The sequence below is a fragment of the Scylla paramamosain genome, chromosome 3 (genome assembly GCF_035594125.1).
Source record: "Scylla paramamosain isolate STU-SP2022 chromosome 3, ASM3559412v1, whole genome shotgun sequence".
Taxonomy (NCBI): domain Eukaryota; kingdom Metazoa; phylum Arthropoda; class Malacostraca; order Decapoda; family Portunidae; genus Scylla; species Scylla paramamosain.
In genome coordinates this window covers 18,192,574-18,212,069 of record NC_087153.1, presented here as the reverse complement: position 1 = coordinate 18,212,069, position 19,496 = coordinate 18,192,574, and the positions used below count along the sequence as shown (strand labels likewise).

Here is a 19,496-nt window from a genome sequence, read left to right as displayed (position 1 = left end):
CCTTCCAGACCCTAGTAGTAGTACTAGTAGTAATAGTAGTAGTAGTAGCAGTAGTAAAAGTACTAGCAGTAGTAGTAGTATCATCACTAACCACTTATTATTTCAGCCTCCCTTCCCACAAACAGTAGTAATATTAGCAGTAGCAGTAACAGCAGCACCCTAACTTCTTCTATAGCAGTAATAGTAACAGTAGTAGTAGTAGTAGTAGTAGTTGTAGTAGTAGTAGTAGTAGTAGTAGTAGTAGTAGTAGTAGTAGTAGTAGTAGTAGTAGTAGTAGTAGCAGCAGCAGCAGCAGCAGCATCATCACTTCCAACACTCCTAACACACCTTCCCTCCTCTACAGATCCCTCAAGACCTGTTCATTGATATTGTAGAATCAAATTAGTAGTAGCAGCATTAGTAGCAGCATCACTCCTAACACTTCCAACACTCCTAACACGTCCTTTTCTCCTCCACAGATCCCTCAAGACCTCTTCGTCGACATTGTAGAATCCAACAACTTCCTTGCCTCTGCACTGACCAGTCTCTTCGCCAACACCGAGGACAACACCGCCCGCCTGCCGCCTCCCTTGGTCCTCAAGGCTTGTCATTTCAAGGACCACCTCTCTGCCAAGTTCGAGTGGGATCTGACACTTGGGGACGAAGGGGAGTACGCGCCGGTGGTGGTCGACATGACTTGAGGTGTGTGGGATGTTAGGGGGAAGGGGGAAGGAGGGAATGGGTATGTTTGCAAGTGTTTGTTTGTTTGTTTGTGTGATTTTTTTTTCTTTATTTTTCTCTTCTCTTGTTTTTTTTTTTTGTTTTCTTGCTCCTCTTTCTTTTTCTTTATATATATGTGTGTGTGTGTGTGTGTGTGTTTTGTAAAGAGAGAGGAATAGGGAAAGAAAGGAATGGAGGAAGAGAAAGAAGAGGAGGAGAAAGGAAGAAAAGAAGATAAGAAGAAATAGAACATGAAGAAGAAATAGAAGAAAAAATAGAAGAAGAAAAAAGAGAAGAAGAAATAGAAGTCAAAATAGAAGAAGAAAAGAGAAGAAGAAATAGAAGAAGAAGAAGAAATAGAATAAGAAGAAATAGAAGAAGAAGAAGAAGAAGATATAGAAGAAGAAATAGAAGAAGAAGAAGAAGAAGAAGAAGAAGTAGTAGTAGTAGTAGTAGTAGTAGTAGTAGTAGTAGTAGTAGTAGTGATGGTGGTGATGGTGGGGGTAGTAGTAGTTGTAGTAGTAGTCTCTCTCTCTCTCTCTCTCTCTCTCTCTCTCTCTCTCTCTCTCTCTCTCTCTCTCACAGCCCATAGCCCAAAGTATGTTGACTCACCCACAGCCACCACCCACAGCCAGGAAGCTTGTCATAAATTTGTATAACTTTGGTTTGTTTAGGCTGGGAGGAACTAACCAGTGGGTAAGTATAGATGCGAATGGAAAAGGTTTGGTATAGTACGTAACCGGACCTTGTGTATTCTCCTGAAAAACGCCTTCCCAGTTTTCACGTGCTTCGCTGACAATGGATTCCCTGCTGTGTGTTCGATATAGAATGTTCGCGCTGTTTCCTCCTTGTGCTCATCCATAATAACCTTTTGTGCTTTGTTTTGGGGGAATTTTCGTCTCTCTCTAGTCCTTCCATATCTTTGGCCTGCCTCCGCGGAGATTTTCGTAATAACATATGAAACATTTTTTTTTTATCTATTTATCTAACAAGTTGATGCTCACGTGAATGGGGTTACCCGAGATACACACACACACGCACACACACACACACACACACACACACACACACACACACACACACACACACACACACACACACGATAAGAAAAAAAAAAAGCAATTCTTCTCGCTTATTAGTTTAGAATCAGAATCATCGGTAGACCTTAGAGAGAGAGAGAGAGAGAGAGAGAGAGAGAGAGAGAGAGAGAGAGAGAGAGAGAGAGAGACTAAAAATAGGTATTCGGATAGGGATGCCAGTTGACAGTTCAGCGGCCCTGTCTTACCTCTCTTATCCCAATATTTCATAATAAACATAGGCTTCTTTCTACTACATTGTCATAGTTCCATGTGACCTATCATGTGTGGAGAGAGAGAGAGAGAGAGAGAGAGAGAGAGAGAGAGAGAGAGAGAGAGAGAGAGAGAGAGAGAGAGAGAGAGAGAGAGAGAGAGAATTTCAACTATAAGCATCTTTATGCTGAGTAATCCTTATCTCGTTCATCTGCTTGCGATTTCAATTAAACAACAGAATATACATATTGGCAGAAGACGGGAAACTATATTTACCCAGCTAATGAATTTATCACCATGGAAAATATAATCAAACGTAGTATTTCTAGTCAGAACTGAAGTCGCTCGGCCGCTAACTGGGTCACCATTGACTTATGATCACTTACTATCGTGACTAGACTGTTCCCTCGGAATTAACCAGTCTTTATGTATCTCTCTCTCTCTCTCTCTCTCTCTCTGAGCACCACAGCAGGATAAGACTCATAGCCGAAAGCTGTGAATTGTTCTGGTAGTAAGTCAACCGCCGCCCATTTTGTGGAAGCTTTTACATACCAGTAAGTTAATCTACCAAGGACCCGAAGAGGCAGAAGTGGATAAAAGGCACGCACTAGCTCCATGACTTTGTGGCTCGAGTTTACAAGTTAGCGGGGCTTCCAAGGTTGCTTCGATGATTCTAATAATAGTTCAACAAGGACACTTGATCATGAGTGGAAAAAAAGATTTGAGAAGCAGGCTAATTATCTCTAGACCTTGAAATCAGTCCTTGAGGGTCCAAATCACTTCAAAAGTCAGGCAAGAGTGTGAGAATACAGCCTAGAAGTACATTATATCAACATATCTTGAATGATATTGTTTATTCTTAGAAGCTGGGTATAGATGGATCGGTATAAGTACCTTACACAGGAAAGTTGGAAGAAATTAGAGGAAGTTAGAGTCCTTTAGTTTAAACTGCTTAAAAAACAGAAGCGGGTGTGTCAGTAATAACTAGAAATTCATTATATTATCAACAAGTGCCGAATGTTATGGTTTATTATTAGCAGCTGGGCATAAATGGAATGGTATAAATACACCCGGAGGAAGGTTGGAGGCAAATGAAGGCCGCCAGGTGGAGGTGTCCGAGATGGAGGGGCGGAGGTGGCAGGCCGGAGCCGCCGCCTCCTCCCCTCCACCTCCTCCTTCTTCTCTCCTTTACCTCCTCCTCTTTTCCCTTCCTGCTTATTCACACTGAGAATACTCACGAAAAATTACGTATTGGCTATGGTGTGTGTGTGTGTGTGTGTGTGCCCTGGCTATGATAATTAAGGGGACGAAAGGTCTCTCTCTCTCTCTCTCTCTCTCTCTCTCTCTCTCTCTCTCTCTCTCTCTCTCATAACAGCTGTAACGAGCAGACAATTTGCATAAAGTGGTTGTTGGTTAGTTACCTGCGTGTGGTGTCAGTAGGTGACATGAAGAGACAGAAAGGTAGGGAGGTCAGGAGTTATATTATACGGGTAGTGGGGAAGCGAGGGGTTTTGTCAAGTAGGGGGTGGATAGTAGTTAGGCGAGGAGATATATTACGTAGGGGGTGAACAGTGTAGGTGGGAAGCTAGGATATTTATATTATTTGACATGTCAAAGTTAACATGTCAACTCTGCCGGCAGTCCGTGTGTGTGTGTGTGTGTACGCAGGTTGAGCTGAGAGACAGTGGGAGCTGTATTAATGGGGGTCAAGGAGCCTCACCTCAACTTACTGCCTTCACCATAACACCCTCCTCTTCCCGCGGGCGGCAGTCTTGTAGTCGTGTATTTGTTTTATTATTCGTAATTTTTTATGTTATTCATTAGTTTTAGGTTTTCTTTAACATCTGAGTCTGGAAACAATTGGAAATTTAGCTAAATATTGAAAGGTCGTCGATGTGTAAACAAGCGGTCAGCTTATTAGAGGTAGATCGTCAGTATTATCAGTTATTATTGGTTTCATCTCATTTATTGTAAACCAAACATGTCTTAAAATTGGAGCCATCTGTCGAACTTTCATATCCGTTGGTCAGATATATCCACCTTTGCCTGGCTTTGGTGTGATGAAGGAATAATTGAGACAAGATAGTGGCCACGGGATCTTTTGAGTGTTTTGGTGTATGTTGGTGTGATTAGGGTTGCTGTGAGGTGTTTTAGGGATGTTATGGGCATGTTGGCGATAGTTATTGGGGGTGTCAGGGCAAAGGTGAAACATTCTGAAGTGTTTTGGTGAGTGGCTGCTATGTGTGCGTGTGTGTGTGTTGGGATATTGCAGTGTAACCGTACTCATGACTAAACCCAACCTGCTGCTGTTACTACTACTACTATATTGTTTACGTTTAAATAAAGTACTTATTCATTTTCTACTTTTATGACATAACATTCGCTAGTGATAAAATATTGGGCTCGGTTTGGCTGTTCCTGAAGGTGGAAAGGACGGTTTTTGGGCTGTTTTCCGGGTGGGAGTGGGCGGGAAAACAAACCGCGACTGGCAACTCTGGCGGATGCAGAGCAGAAGTGAACGGGCAGGTTGAGGGAGTGGATTGCCTGTACTCCTGAGTCGTTTGTGGCAGGCAGTGTGTTTAGCTTTGTGTGCTGATAGTAAGATGTGAGTAATACAATGGTGAGGTACAGTTTGGTGTTTGCAGTGTGGCGAGCAGGAAATGTGGAGGTGACAGTGAAGGGTGCGGTGATGTGAGTGGGAAATAGTCGCCGCTTGTTGGGTAATTGGTGTCTGCCATTCCTGCTAGTGTCTTGCCCTTCACTCACTTACGTAATAAGTTTTTGCTTAGTATTCTGCTTCACGAGCTTAATGTTATGCCTGCAAGTGTGCTGTGTAGGCTGTGTAACCACTCATGACCTGTCACTTTAAGGGGAAACAAGTGTAATGCTGACTTGGAAATACCGGTACAACATTAGTGCTAGTACAGGAGATAGGCGTTCACTGACTACATAAGGAGCTGCTGTTGGTAAGATTTACCCTTACAGGATATCTTTATTTTATGTGGCATTATTCAGTCCATACATGTTTTCTTTAGCTTATGTTAGGTAGATTTTTTTTCCTAAGGCAGGTTGACATGAACACACTAATCAAGATTTGAAAGACCCTATGGAATTGAATTTTATGATTTAATAATTGTTGGAAGTGAAACATATGCGTATCATTAAAATCATGTGTTTAATATTTGAACTGAGAGCAATTTAAAATGAGTGCTGATATAGAGGATTCCTTGTTCCAGTAACAGATGGCTGATGTGTATACAAACCCTGAGAAGCATGTCGTCCTCAGCAACAATGTCAAGATGCCTATTCTTGGCTTAGGTGAGAAGAAAAACTGTTTTATTGAGTGCTGGTTTTTCATAACATACAGCACCCTGGCAGTGTGACATTGTGGTATTGTGACATTACAACTGAAAACTCTCACTAAACCTGAGAGAAAATATTCCAAGGAGATACTGTTAGAGGGCTCTTTATATAAGACGTGGTGTTACAATTCTATCCATGTAGATGTTCAAGATTGTAAGATATATTTGTTATTTAAATCTATGCATCCATACATATTTAAATCTATGCATCCAGAGTAGATTAATTATGTCTTTAGATTAAGGTATTAATTTTTACATTGTGTAGCTGTATAATTATATTACTGTAGCTCGTCTAATCACTTAGACATCTGTTGAGTGGTGATGCATAGTGCATCGTGGCACAGCAGGCCTCTTAGGTCAGTAAGACATGAGCAGCTTGTGGCATTTAGGGATATCAAAGTATTATGATTACAATATGGTTATAAATTTTCACAAATATTACAAAAATGATACCATTACAGGGACATCCCATGATGGTGGCTACAGCCACGAGGCAGTGGTGTATGCACTCAAGAACTGCGGGTATCGGCACATTGACACAGCAAAGCGCTATGGCTGTGAGAGGTACATTGCTCAAGCAGTCAAGGTTAGGCACTGAGTACAGGAGTAGTGTAAGGTCTTTGGTATTGATATTCCAAATGTTTTTGTAAAATTGAGTGCTGTGCTTTGTAGTTGGTGTTTTTGCTTAGGTGGGTATGGTTAGATTAGTAATGATTGAAGTATTAAAAAAATATATTATTTTCATTAGTAGTAATACTATTATAAATATTATGATGTAATTTTGCCACTGGATGGAGATGTAATTTTCTTCAACCGTATGTGCAGTTGTTGATAGATAACAGAATCCTCAGGATGCCTTCATTTGCTATCTTGTAAGGCTAAGCTGAATTTTCCCAGTATATTTAATTAAGGGAGAACTGTATAAGATGTCTGGTTCTTATTGATTGGAGTAAGAATATAGTATCACCAAGTTAGTGTTACTATATTCATGTGTCCTTGGATACCTAAAGTACTTTGGCATTCATTTTTCCCATTTTCATCATACACCTAGACTACAGCAGCACTGCTTTCAACAAACTGCTTTCAGATTCCCTCTTGACTATTGACATTTAGTGAAATCCTTTATTAATGATTGCTCTCAAGCTCTTCATCACCAGCATAATAAATTTAGACAGCTATGATGTTGGCTGTTCTAGTTAGGGCAAAATAATTCTTGCTTTATGCTTTTTAGTGAAGTTTAGATGAAGTTTTATGCTTAAAAGAAATGTAGTGTCAACATTAGAAGAAAGCAAATGCAGAGGAGAACAATATTGCAATTATTTTAATGTTCATGTTTTGGTAAGGTTCACTTTCTCTTTTTAGGCTTCAGGTGTGCCTCGAGAGGAGATCTTCCTTGCCACCAAGTGCTGGCCCACAGACTATGGCACCACCACCACCAAGGAAGCCCTTTTGGGGTCATGTGAGAGACTAGCTGTGGATTATTTAGGTGAGAGCCTGAAGTGTCATTTTCTTGATGGATGGTTGATGGAAAGTGTGCTAGTGTGATGGCACTTTAACGTAAAAATTGTTTGAAATGGACAGTAAAATGCCAGTTATTGTGTAGAACATGCTGCTGCAGTAGGCACCTGCTGAAACGATAATTACTCCCAGTGAGGTCTAAAGCACTGGATCGGGGGATGCTGTGAACTTATTATTAAACCGAGCTGCGACCTCACTGAATGTTTCCCTTTGTGTCTCACAACACAAGGGGGCAGTCACAGCCTCCTCTCTAAAGACAACTCTCTTCCTCCACACAAAACTACAAGCCCCTAATAACATACACACCCTTCACTCAAAAATTCAGAATTATCATAGTGACTTCTACACCAGCCTCGGAGTCCCCATCTGGGGAGGGGACCACAAATGTCCCAAGGTCAGACTACCCTTCTGACAACAACCCTAAGTGTCTTGACACCCCTCTCAACTTTTCTTCATTAACTTCTGCAACATTTGTGGTCTGAGATCTAATTTTCAATCTGTAGAACACCACCTCTCGTCTTCTAAACCTCATCTTCTTTTCCTCACTGAAACTCAGGTGTCTGAGGCAACTGACAGTAGCTCCTTTTCTTTTTCCTCCTACTTTCTCAATCCTCATTTTCAGTCCAAAGCTGGATGTTGTGTTTATGTGCGGAACAACTTAACCTGCTTTCGTGCCCACACTCTTGAATCTTTTGAATTTTCCACCATCTGGCTACGACTACAAAGTCACTCTCAAACTAAATTTATCTGTGCTGTATACTTCTCACCTAACTCCTCTGACTATAAGAAATTCTTTGACTACTTAACTTCCAAAGTGGAGCACATTCTGACACTCTTTCCTTTTGCAGAGGTCTCCATTCTTGGAGACTTCAATGTTCACCACCAGCTTTGGCTTTCCTCTCCCTTCACTGACCATCCTGGTGAACTAACCTTCATCTTTGCTGTCCTCCATGACCTAGAGCAATTGGTGCAACACCCTACTCGTATTCCTGACTGTCTTGGAGGTACACCCTACATTCTTGACCTCTTTCCTGACCTCTAATCCTTCTGTTTATGCTGTCACCCTCTCTTCTCCATTGGGCTCCTCCGATCACAATCTCATATCTATATCTTGTCCTATCGCTCCAAACCCTCCTCAGGATCTCCCTAAGTGAAGGTGCGTCTGGCATTTTGCCTCTGCTAGTTGGGGTAGACCTGAGGAGATATTTTGTTGATTTTCCTTGGAATGACTACTGCTTCTGTGTCAGAGACCCATCTCTGTGTGCTGAGTGCATAACAGAGGTGATAGTGTCTCGCATGGAGGCGTACATTCCTCACTCTTTTTCTCTTGCTAAACCTTCCAAACCTTGGTTTAACACAGCTTGTTCTCGTGCTATACATGATAGAGAGGTGGTCCACTAAAGGTACTTCAGCCTTCCATCACCAGAATGCCATGCACTTTATATTTCTGCCTGGAACCATGCCAAGTCTTTTCTCCAACTAGCCAAAAACTCCTTCATTAACAGAAAGTGTCAAAATCTTTCAAGATCTGACTCCCCATGTGACTTCTGGCATCTAGCCAAAAATATCTCCAGTAACTTTGCTTCTTCTTTCCCTCCTTTATTTCAACTAGATGGCATCACTGCTGTCACATCTATCTCTAAAGCTGAACTCTTTGCTCAAACCTTTGTTTAAAATAATACCTTGGATGATTCAGGGGTTGTTCCTCCTTCTCCTCCACCCTCTGACTACTTCATGCTATCAATTGAAATTCTTCACAATGATGTTTTCCATGCCCTTGCTGGCCTAAACCCTTGGAAGGCTTATGAACCTGATGGGGTCCCTCCTATTATTCTCCGAAACTGTGCCTCCGTGCTTGCACCTTGCCTAGTCAAACTCAGCTCTGTCTGTCAACATCTACCTTTCCTTCTTGCTGGAAGTTTGCCTACATTCTGCCTGTTCCTAAAAAGGGTGACCGTTCTAATTTCTCAAACTACCATCCTATTGCTTTAATTTCCTGCCTATCTAAAGTTTTGAATCCATCTTCAACAGGAAGATTCTTAAACATCTATCATTTCATCTATCTGATCACCAGTATGAGTTCCGTCAAGGCCACTCTACTGGTGATCTTCTGGCTTTCCTTACTGAGTCTTGGTCATCTTCTTTTAGAGATTTTGGTGAAACTTTTGCTGTTGCCTTGGATATATCAAAAGCTTTTGATAGAGTCTAGCATAAAGCTTTGATTTCCAAACTACCCTCCTACGGCTTCTATCCTCTCTGTAACTTCATCACAGGTTTCCTTTCTGACCGTTCTATTGCTGCTGTGATAGACGGTCACTGTTCTCCTAAATCTATTAACAGTGGTGTTCCTCAGGGTTCTGTTCTGTCACCCACTCTCTTATTATTCATCAATGACCTTCTAAACCAAACTTCTTGTCCTATCCACTCCTATGCTGATGATACCCCCCCTGCACTTTTCCACGGCTTTTCATAGACGTCCAACACTTCAGGAAGTAAACATTTCATGCAGGGAAGCCACAGAATGCCTGACTTCTGATCTTTGTAAAATTTCTGATTGGGGCAGAGCAAACTTGGTATTGTTCAATGCCTCAAAAACTTGATTTTTCCATCAATTAGCTTGACACAACCTTCCAGACAACTATCCCCTCTTTTCCAGTGACACTCAACTGTCCTCCTCTTCTACACTGAACATCCTCGGTCTGTCCTTTACTTATAATCTGAACTAGAAACTTCACATCTCAACTGTAGCTAAAACAGCTTCTATGAAGTTAGGTGTTCTGAGACATCTCTGCCAGTTTTTCTCACCTCCCCAACTGCTAACTCAGTATGGAGTATGCTTCACATGTCGGGGGGTTTTCACTTATACCGCTCTTCTAGACAGGGTGAAATCAAAAGCTTTTTGTCTTATTAACTCCACTCCTCCAACTGACTGTCTTCAGCCTCTCTCTCATCTCTACAATGTTGCATCTCTAGCTGTCTTCTACTGCTATTTTCATGCTAACTGCTCTTCTGATCTTGCTAACTGAATGCCTCCCCTCCTCTTGCAGCCTTGCTGCACAAGACTCTTATTTCTCTCATCCCTATTCTGTCCACCTCTCTAATGCAAGAGTTAACCAGTATTCACTATCATTCATTCCTTTCTCTGGTAATCTCTGGAACTCCCTTCCTGCTTCTGTATTTCCACCTTCCTATGACTTGAATTCCTTCAAGAGGGAGGTTTCAAGACACTTATCCTTCAATTTTTTACTTCCGTTTTGGACCCTTTTCTAGGACTGGCATCTCAGTGAGCTTTTTTTTTTTTTCCTTAATTTTTACATTTTTGTTGCCCTTGGTCAGTGTCCCTCCTATGTAAAAAAAAAAAAGAAAAAATTTGTGACCTTTGCCACTCTGTGTTGCTTCATATGTCTGCAAGCCAACCCTACTGTGGCTTTGCTCTGCCTCACAAATTGTAGTTTTTCTGTTAACTTGTGACAGATGGCATTTCTGAAATCTGTTCTTCAGTGGGAGTATTATTTCGCATTGGATGGTGTTACATTTATAAAAAAAAAACAAAAGGCTGTTGTGTAAACACTAGACAGACAGGCAGATTGACAAGTGCCTTTTATGCTGCAGATTTTAAGTAACACAAGATATTTCTCTAAATTTTGGTAAGAAACCTTCTGTAATAAACTGCAATAAGCATGTTATTCTTTTATCACACTGCATGAAGAAAACTTTATTTTAATGCACCAGTGAATTTTTCTCAATCATTCTTTCCTTCATATTAATTTTATTAACAGCTTCAGAGTTGTACTATGGATGCTATAGTCGTAGGAATATCAAAGCAAGTGCTAAGAGATAAGATATTATGTATAAAAATAAAAAAAGAATGCTGTTGTTGAAAGTTTGATGATATCAATACTAACTAATGTGTGTATCAACAGACATGTACTTGATGCACTGGCCTGAGGTGAGCTCGGGGGTGAAGGACAGAAAACAGCTGCTGCAGGAGACGTGGCGAGCTCTTGAGGTAAGAGTCGGTGAATGTATGTTTATTATTGGCTTACTTGAATGAAGTCAAGCTGTATTGTTTTATTAGAATTTTTGCATTTGTAGGATTGATAATTTAAAAATTTTGTTGTGTGTAATTTCAGTTTCTCTTTGTCAAGCCCAGCTTTGGAACATCATGGAAACAAAGAAAAATTGATCTGAAGGTGGGATAAATTCACTGAGAGAATTTTGCCAGGGATCAAACATCTGTCAGGAGGTTCAACTTGAGTCTGACATTATTAGATAGGCCATAAGTGGTGCCAAGCCCTGAATAGATTTTGGTCAACCTTGCCTGTCCTATCACCACATAATCAAGAACTGTCAGTTCTCCAGTGCCAAAATAGCACAATTACTTGTATTTTGGTTAAAAATGAGTTGTACACACTGAAATGTTTTTGAACGCCACAAGACCATGTGTTGAATATCCAAGTTGTGTGCTGCACCCACTATGCCCTACTACAGTATTATTTTTGCTTAGTGTGCATCAACAATTTTTTTAATATAAACAGGATAATCAAGGCAGACTCCAGGGAAAGGGAAACCACTGACAGTAGAAGGCAAGTGAAGTCATCCTGTGAAATTGAAAAGAAACTCTCATGTCTTCATGATGTCATTCGTAGCTTAGACTCAGCACTTGAGATAATGACATCTAACGTAAATTTTACACACATGCACAGCAATGTTGTTTTATTATTTCTGATCCACAATATTTTTGCAGGTGTTGTTAGATGAAGAGCGAGTCAGAGTGATTGGGGTGAGTAACTTCCTTGAGCGGCACCTGGAGATGATCCTGGAGGAGTGTTCGGTGGTGCCACATGTCAACCAGTGTGAGTTCCACCCGTTCAACAACCCCAAGGTGCTGCGCCAGTTCTGTGCTGACAGGAATATACAATTTGAGGTAAGACTGTACACTTGCTTGATTGACAAAATTGTTTTTAGTTAGTCTGGTGTTATGTAATGTGTGATGGAGCTTGATGAATCTAGGGATGGTTCCTGTCACCATGTCCCTTATAGGATCTTAAAGTTTGTCTTTTTGTCAAATAGAAGAGGAGAATTGGATGATTAACTAGCTTCCATTAGCGGTGGGACATTAATAATATCTTAATGAATTTAAAGGAATTGTTTTACATGCCAAGCAACACCAGGGTACATAATAAGTATATGTGTAATAATACATTTGAATTCATTTTGAATTCATATTTCTGTTGGCAAGCAAGGTTACATCTTGGCTTGCATCCTGCACCTCTTCATTGCTAGGTGAACAGCGCTGTAGCTTGAAAGTAGACAATTTCTCACAATTTGTCTCCGTTCATCCCAAGGATCAAACTTGGGATGTCTCAATTTTGAACCAAACACTAACCCCTACACTACTGGGCTGCATGATGCCCTTGGGCCCAGCTAAAAGAGTTAAACATGCATGAGGGATTTAAAGATATGTTATTTCTTTTAAATGAAATAGTACATATTTAATAATGAGTATTTATTCAATGAAACAGGGCTTTTCCCCACTTGCTAAGGGTTTGGCCCTCAGGCAGCCCAGTGTGATCACCATTGCTGGGTCGCACGAGAAGACTCCCTCTCAGGTGCTAATCCGATGGAGTTTGCAGAGTAACGTCCCTTCCATCCCAAAATCTACTAAGCTTGAGCGTGTGATGGATAATTCAAAGGTAGTTTAGTAGTAATTTCTTATTTCTACCGTTTACTGGAGTCTGAACAGGTGTACAGAATAATGGATGTGGAAAGTGAAATGATAGTAATTTATTTGTTTTGTTATTTTGTTTGGGTTATTTGGCTTTGCATGAATTTGCTTCTTGATAGACAAATTCTGAGAGAGTGAGGGTTGGTGTTTTTTTGTGTTCCATAGCCTTTTTCTTTTTTATGTTTACATAAATAGGCAAATTAGTAGATAAATAAGTAAAGATGGATATTTTGTAACATCTAAGGATATTAATTTATTATCTTTTTGAATTGAAAGTTTTCCACATCCATATTTCTTAACAGGTGTTCAGAACTTGTACCTGATTACATGCTAATCTTATTTGCATTTATACTCTTTTTGTATTGTAGGGCTACTGTCCTCTAGGTAATGGACAGATTCTTAGCGATCCCCAAATTCAGGAGATTGCTAGAGTATACTCTAGGTCCCCAGCTCAGGTGCTTATTCGCTGGAACCTGCAGAGCAGGGTGGTGTGTATCCCAAAGTCCACCAAGGAGCACAGGGTGAACGAGAACTCTCAGGTAGAAAATGGCAGAGCCTCTGGTAGTGTTGAGTGATTCTGAGGAAACAACATAGAAAGGATGAGATACTGGCTTTATGCAGGACACTTCTTGCTGGTGTCATGTGTGAAATATTTTAAAGAACGCTTGATTTAGTTGGTAATTTCGTAACACTTGTACAACTAGTCAATTTGTTCTGTAAATTTTATGCCAGAATTTCACTCCATATAAGTGATTTGTTAACATTATTGTAGTTTTAACTGTAAGAAATGAGTGCACTAATCTGCTAAAATGTATATACTAGATCTGTGAAGCTCAACTTAATATCATCTTAAAGGCAGATTTTATATCTAATTTCTTAGGCATTTAGGTTTTTTGGCTAAATTTTAGGTTCAAGCATGCTGTAGGATATTCTTAAAACTTAAGGGAGTCTTCACTTTCAAACAAAACAAAATGACATTCACTGCAGCAGCAGCTATTTCCCTTATGACACAGACCATGTAGCCCGTCCTTGACCCCCACTACCATTACGTGCAGACTCACTGATCAGCTTGGCTCAATGGGACTCCATGTCGAAGGCTTTGTGAGCTTACTCTGATTTAAACTTGAGGTTAACAGAAGTATCGTGTTGCCTGCATTCCACACTTAACTCATTTTCTTCTTTAGACATAAAGATGTGATTTATTTGATGCTATTTTATATATTTGTAAAGTTACCGTTCAATTTTGTACCCAAGATGTCTTTATCTCCTAACTTTTTAATATTAACTTCAGCATTCATAGTATTTAATCTAACTTCCAATCCAATGAAATCACCAGTATCATACATTGTGTTGCTTGAGCTTTCAGTTCACATTTAGTGGATAAAGCAAGATCCAGTTTGTCTTTTTTGTTTAGAGTAGATGAAGCAAGATCAATTATTGATTTATTTATTTATTTATTTTTTTTTTTTTTTTGCTTTTGTTTGCTTGCTTTGATTTACAAGTTTTGTTTCACTAACTTTTGTCACTTACAGGTGTTTGATTTTGTTGAGTGTGAGTGCCATGGGTAGTCTTGTCATCTAGCACAGGGACAGCCATGAGTCGTAGGACCCTAACCATGTATCCTTGTGTCCCTTCCTCCCCCCGGCTCCTTTGTGCTGGCGCCGGGAGGTACGTGGTGTCCGACATAACTAAGTAACTTCTGTAGTGCTTGTTTCCTTTTGGTGTTCATTTCTTAAGTATTTTGCACTAATCTTCCTTGCAATACATGCTTGGCTTTCTAGTTGCTTCATCTGTTTTGTTTCATTGGTAACCTGATGTCACATTTATTTACTTATAATTATCAGTGCCTATTTCTAAGCTTGTCGAAGATAGACTTGTATGTCCTGCTGGTAATTAGCGGATCCTAAAAGTACTGAGTGATATACACTATACCATATATTATATCAAATGTATTTGCTGTCTTATAAAATTAATTTGCATATAGAATGCACCTGAGTTTTACAAGAGCATTTTATTTTACCCATAGCAGATGCAGGTTAGTTTTGTTTACTCTTCTGGAAAATGACGATATCCTAGCAAATTCGGAGCTTAGTCAGTGTCATACCTGCGGTGGTGACCACTTTCTTAGTGTCTTGGGCTGAAGGACTGACAAGCAGGAAACTAGAAATGACATTATCTTGTGAACAGGCAGTAAGAAGGCAAGTGCTTCTCAACTGCTGATGTGATACATGCATGTATGTCACACCCAAAGTATCATTCAGACCAATAAGACTTGTATCAAAAGATTAAATATAAAATTTAGAGGACATGGTTGCCATGCCCCTTGCCTCCATTGAATATGGTGACAATATTTTTGTAACCCAGCAGTGGAGTGTTAGGCTGTCCCTGCTACTCAAGGGGAGAGTATTTTTATGGCACCCATTTTAAGAGATGTAAAGGTTAATGAATATTTACATGAATATTTATGTGAATATACAACAACTTTATTAGGTGTATTTACAATTAATAGGTAATTAAAGCTTATCTATTCATCTGCATACCAGGCAAACACACCACAAAGGGGGTGCAACAAAGACATGGCATGCATCATGTAAACACACACACACACACACACACACACACACACACACACACACACACACACACACACACTTGCCAAGTCAATTAGCACCACACTGCTTGTATATCACATTCAGCAATCCTACTAACCACTCAACAAGTCACACTGCCACTCTCATAAAAGTTGTTAATAATCATGTAACGACCTAAGCTATTTAAAAAAAAAATGTAATCATGGGGTTATGCCCCTGACAAATGAGGTTTTAATTTAAGCACACCACATGGTAGGACATCAAGTAAGTGAGGTAGAATTTAAAATGACTTTTTAGATAGGTGCTGTTTTAGGGATTAATATTTTTTAAGATTTACACCTAAAACTATACTGATATTTTTTTCAAACCACATGATGGAACAACCAGAGTGTATGATGCATCAAGGCAGAGTAGGGCAAGGTGTAGGCAGATGCACTGGAGCCGTGAACTCTCAGTGGAGGTGGGAGTGGACAGGCGAAGGGCACGATGCTCATGTAGTCCATGAATGCTGAGTAAAGATAACAGAACAGTAATTTATCATTTCATAATATGGAAGTTATTCTGTAAATGCATGTAGTGAAAAGTTTTGAATTTAATAAAAAGCATATTTCATTTAATCTTTCAAATCTTAAAGATAATATTGTTGATCAAGGTTTACATTTTCTCATTTAGCTTTCCCATGCCAGCCTGTACTATCCCAATCTGTACTATCCCAGTAACTTGGTTTTCTCTTGAACAACACTGTCAAACAACCAGTCATCTGTTCTGTGCTTTACCACCTTTCTTCTTTAGCTTTAAAGGCAATCTTGTATATTCCACCTGAATTCTGATATTTTATTTCATTAAAATTTTTTGTTCACAATATTTTTCACTTATTCAATTTTCTCAGAAGCTTTGCATTTCAGATTGAGTGGAATTATTCCTTCATGCAACAAGACTTTTAAAACACATTATTATGGAGAAAGTCATACCTGAGAGCAATGAATTTTATTTTTGATATAACTGCTTGCCACATTTTATTTCACATTTCCCTTTATTTCATAATGTTTCCTCTCTTTCAGGTGTATGACTTTGCTTTAACCCAAGAGGACATGATGACTCTGGATAACATGAAGCAGAGCCTGACCTGCATGGACTGGAGCTCCATACAGACCAAGATAGACAATCCCCTGCCTGATGGGTATAAACTAAAAATAGTCAAGCCTCCACTAGAACCATGAGAACTGTTGGTATTATAGCAGCGTTTTTCTTTTTTCTTGTCTTTTCCTCTGCATTCATGATCAGTGTACTTATTTTTACACCTACGAGTATATGTTTCAGCAAACATTAGGAAACCTTTTTATAAGAACAGCTCTGAGAGTATCTTCTAATGTATCAGGCTGACTTCTCTGCAAAGGGCATTGGTGAGATAGAGCACTCGTCCTTCCACCCACACATTCATACATTCTTTAAGACTTAAATGAAATTTGCTTTAGCTCTAGAGCCTCTACTTGATGAGAGGACAAATACTTGTTAAAACCGTCCTTGCATGAATGGTTGCGTAATCACATCCAGGTCCTCACTGGATCAGGGTGTGACAGCAAAATAGGATTACCCTTGCTATGTTTTAATGACAGCAAAATAGGATTACCCCTGCTATGTTTTAATAGACCCATGCCCTTTCCCATAGAAGAATACTGCCACCATATTTCCTGTGTCAAAAAAAAAGGACTTGGAATACCTATACAGTCTGCATGGAAAGTTAAGATTATATAGAGATTCATGGCTAAGGGTGAGTTCACTTGTATCATGAAACCTCTGGTTGCTGATCCATTGACAACTATGGTGTATTGACAAAAATAATGGCAACACTGTTGCAGTCCTGCCACACAGTGTTGCCAAGACTTGATTAGCAACCAGAGATTTCATGATACAAGTGAACTCACCCTTAGCCATGGATAAAAAAAATGTGATTAATCTGTTTGCCTGCAGTTCAGCAAACTAATTTTCGTTGCAGAATGTAGCTCAGATAAGGCATGTATGTCTATTGTTTCACTTAAAGGAAATGTCAGCCTGGTATGTAAGGTCTGTTTTAAGATTATATGACCTTAGGCCAAAGGATTTAAGCAGCCCATTCTTCACACCCAATTCAGAATTTCTTGGCAAAGCACTGAATTCCTGAGATTGGCCAGGCTCTTTACTCTCCAGGTATGGGCACTTTGTTTCCATAGGCTGAAGATGTAGCTGAAAAACACCCTGATTTCAGAACCAAGGCCATACAGAATGAGATGGTGCACTTGGTAGCCAGTCTTGAACAGGACTTCCAGAAAGGTTTCCAGAAATTTGAAGGATGAATGGGCTAAGTGTGTATAGTCAAAATTATCCTGCTTTGGAGGGCATTAGAACTTGAACACAAAACATAAGCCACTTTTCTCCTGTAGTTTAAGGCGAGATCCTTTATAACAGATCACGTATAGAAGAGTCAAGCCACATATGATGTGTTCTGAAAGACCTTTACCTTTTTTTCCCTTAGGCTAAGGGAGAAGAGTGATTTATTTTTTGGGGGGTTCTAACTTTAATTCCCTTCCAGGTAATTCCCTTCCAGGTGTGTCCCTTGTAACTCCATACTTAGGGGACTGATCCTTCTAAGTATTGTTGTGGAATGATGACCAGGTGTAAAATTGTGTTTTGCAAGATGTACTACTGATTCTCCTGAACGGGTTCTTTCAGCAGCATCTTAGGCTAAAGAACACAAAGTTGTCTGGCAAGTAGGAAGAATTGTGGGCCTGAAGAATTCAGTGCTTGGCAAAGGAATCCTGGAACTAGTGTTACAAAGGGTTGAGACTAGACCTGCAGAAATATGGCAGCTAACAGTTGTAACATGACAGCGTCCCAGCCCATTGTCTCTCTTGGTTAAGGACTGAATGTCTCAGGGTCGCCAGGCTCCCTACTTGCCAGACATGCCTCCTTGTAATACATGGCTGTTTGTTCCTTGGGCTGAGGATATTGGTGAAAAGCACCCTTATTTGAGAACTGAGGTGACACTGTGCATTGTGTTATGATGCATCTGGTAGCCATTCCAGAAAAGAATTTATGAATTAACAGCAATGGAAAGACTGATGGACGAAGTAAATTATCCTCTCTGATGACATCACAATTGCAATACAAGAGTAAAGAAAAAAATTTTTAGTCCATTGGCCTGAGGCTGTTACTTTTGAAAAGACCTTGTATAGAGAACAGCTGCATCATAAACGTCATCTGTTCAAGAAGTATTTGACCTTAGGCCAGGGAACAAAAAAAAGACTTGCTTAAACTTTGGGTTATGGGTTTGCTTTAAGACTTAGACACACTTTTTACTTTTGGTCGTCCTATTGCTGGAAACTTTTTTTTTTTGTCCTCCAGAACTATGAGCGACTTATTGACTGAAAAATGACCCTTTTCAGCAGCATATAACACAACCTTATAATACACACAAGGTCATGTCTGGAAAGTGAACCCGAGTAATCTTGTGCTTGGTAAAAGTGCCCAGATGACCTGTGGGAGTCTGATGCATCACACCACCACCCTTGCCCATTCTTTGCACCTGGTCCAGCATTCCTTGACCAAGCAGTGAATTCTTCAGTTTGGTAAGGCTCCCTATGTTTCAGAGATGGTTCATTGTGATTCCTGGCTGCCTTATAATCTCATGCTGCTTATAGTTCTGATTTGAGAATGAAGGACACTGCAAAATGTGACCATGCAATTCTGGAATGGTTTTACAAAATGTTCCCAGCAACAGGAGCAATGGACGAAGTGTGTGTAGTGATGACATGTTTTATCCAATGGCCAAAGGATGAATATTTTTTTTTAACAGTTGATTTCACTTACAAAAGCCTTTTTTTTTTTTTTTATGTGAAATTGATATTGATATAGAAATGGTGCAAACTTGTAGTCTCCTACAAACACAAACATTTAGACAATTGTTTTATTTAGTAAACAGAAAACCCATCAAGTATTAATTAAATTAAGCTGTCCATTACTTAAGTTAATTTGAAAACTTCAATGGTCACATAACATTAGGCACAAATGATTGTATTTATGAATTATTTTATATAAAATAATATATATGTTCCATATAAATTAAAATCTATGCTACTTTGTATTTTTACACTGTTAGTGCTTTTAAAATTTTGGAAGGAGCATTTTGTCGGCCCACTGATGCTGAAATAATCATCATCAGATGTTAGCAATGTGATGTATGTATTGTTGTGCTTCTCAAATAAAATAAAATGGCTATTCTTTGCATCTGTTTAAATTTTCCCTACCAGCATGTACTCGAAAGATTTGGTGA

The 19,496-nt window shown here is 39.6% G+C and overlaps 2 protein-coding genes across 9 annotated transcripts in view; one reads left to right on the top strand and one right to left on the bottom strand.

Moving 5' to 3' along the window:
- The first annotated feature begins 4,469 nt into the window (after nt 1-4,469).
- LOC135092015 (uncharacterized oxidoreductase ZK1290.5-like) lies at nt 4,470-19,446 on the top strand. Of its 6 annotated transcripts, XR_010262721.1 has the most exons (9): nt 4,470-4,593; nt 5,225-5,306; nt 5,812-5,936; nt 6,713-6,836; nt 10,792-10,877; nt 11,616-11,795; nt 12,394-12,564; nt 14,129-14,264; nt 16,249-16,389. XR_010262721.1 is itself a non-coding variant. In XM_063990141.1 (8 exons), the coding sequence occupies exons 2-8, from the start codon at nt 5,231-5,233 to the stop codon at nt 16,405-16,407; spliced, it is 921 nt and encodes a 306-aa protein (XP_063846211.1). In that variant the 5' UTR covers nt 4,470-4,593; nt 5,225-5,230; the 3' UTR covers nt 16,408-19,446. The 6 variants fall into 6 exon arrangements, 5 of the variants coding, with proteins under 5 accessions (XP_063846211.1, XP_063846201.1, XP_063846239.1 ...); XM_063990141.1 differs by lacking the exons at nt 12,394-12,564; nt 14,129-14,264 and adding an exon at nt 12,965-13,135 and having other exon boundaries at nt 16,249-19,446; XM_063990131.1 differs by lacking the exon at nt 14,129-14,264 and having other exon boundaries at nt 16,249-19,446.
- Nucleotides 15,052-19,496, bottom strand: part of LOC135091988 (2-oxoglutarate and iron-dependent oxygenase JMJD4-like) — a 41,722-nt gene continuing 37,277 nt past the window's right edge. For all 3 annotated transcript variants that reach the window (XM_063990105.1, XM_063990112.1, XM_063990097.1), the window contains one exon: nt 15,052-15,695. The gene's annotated coding sequence lies outside the window, so the exon portion shown is untranslated. The remainder of the gene's footprint in view (nt 15,696-19,496) is intronic.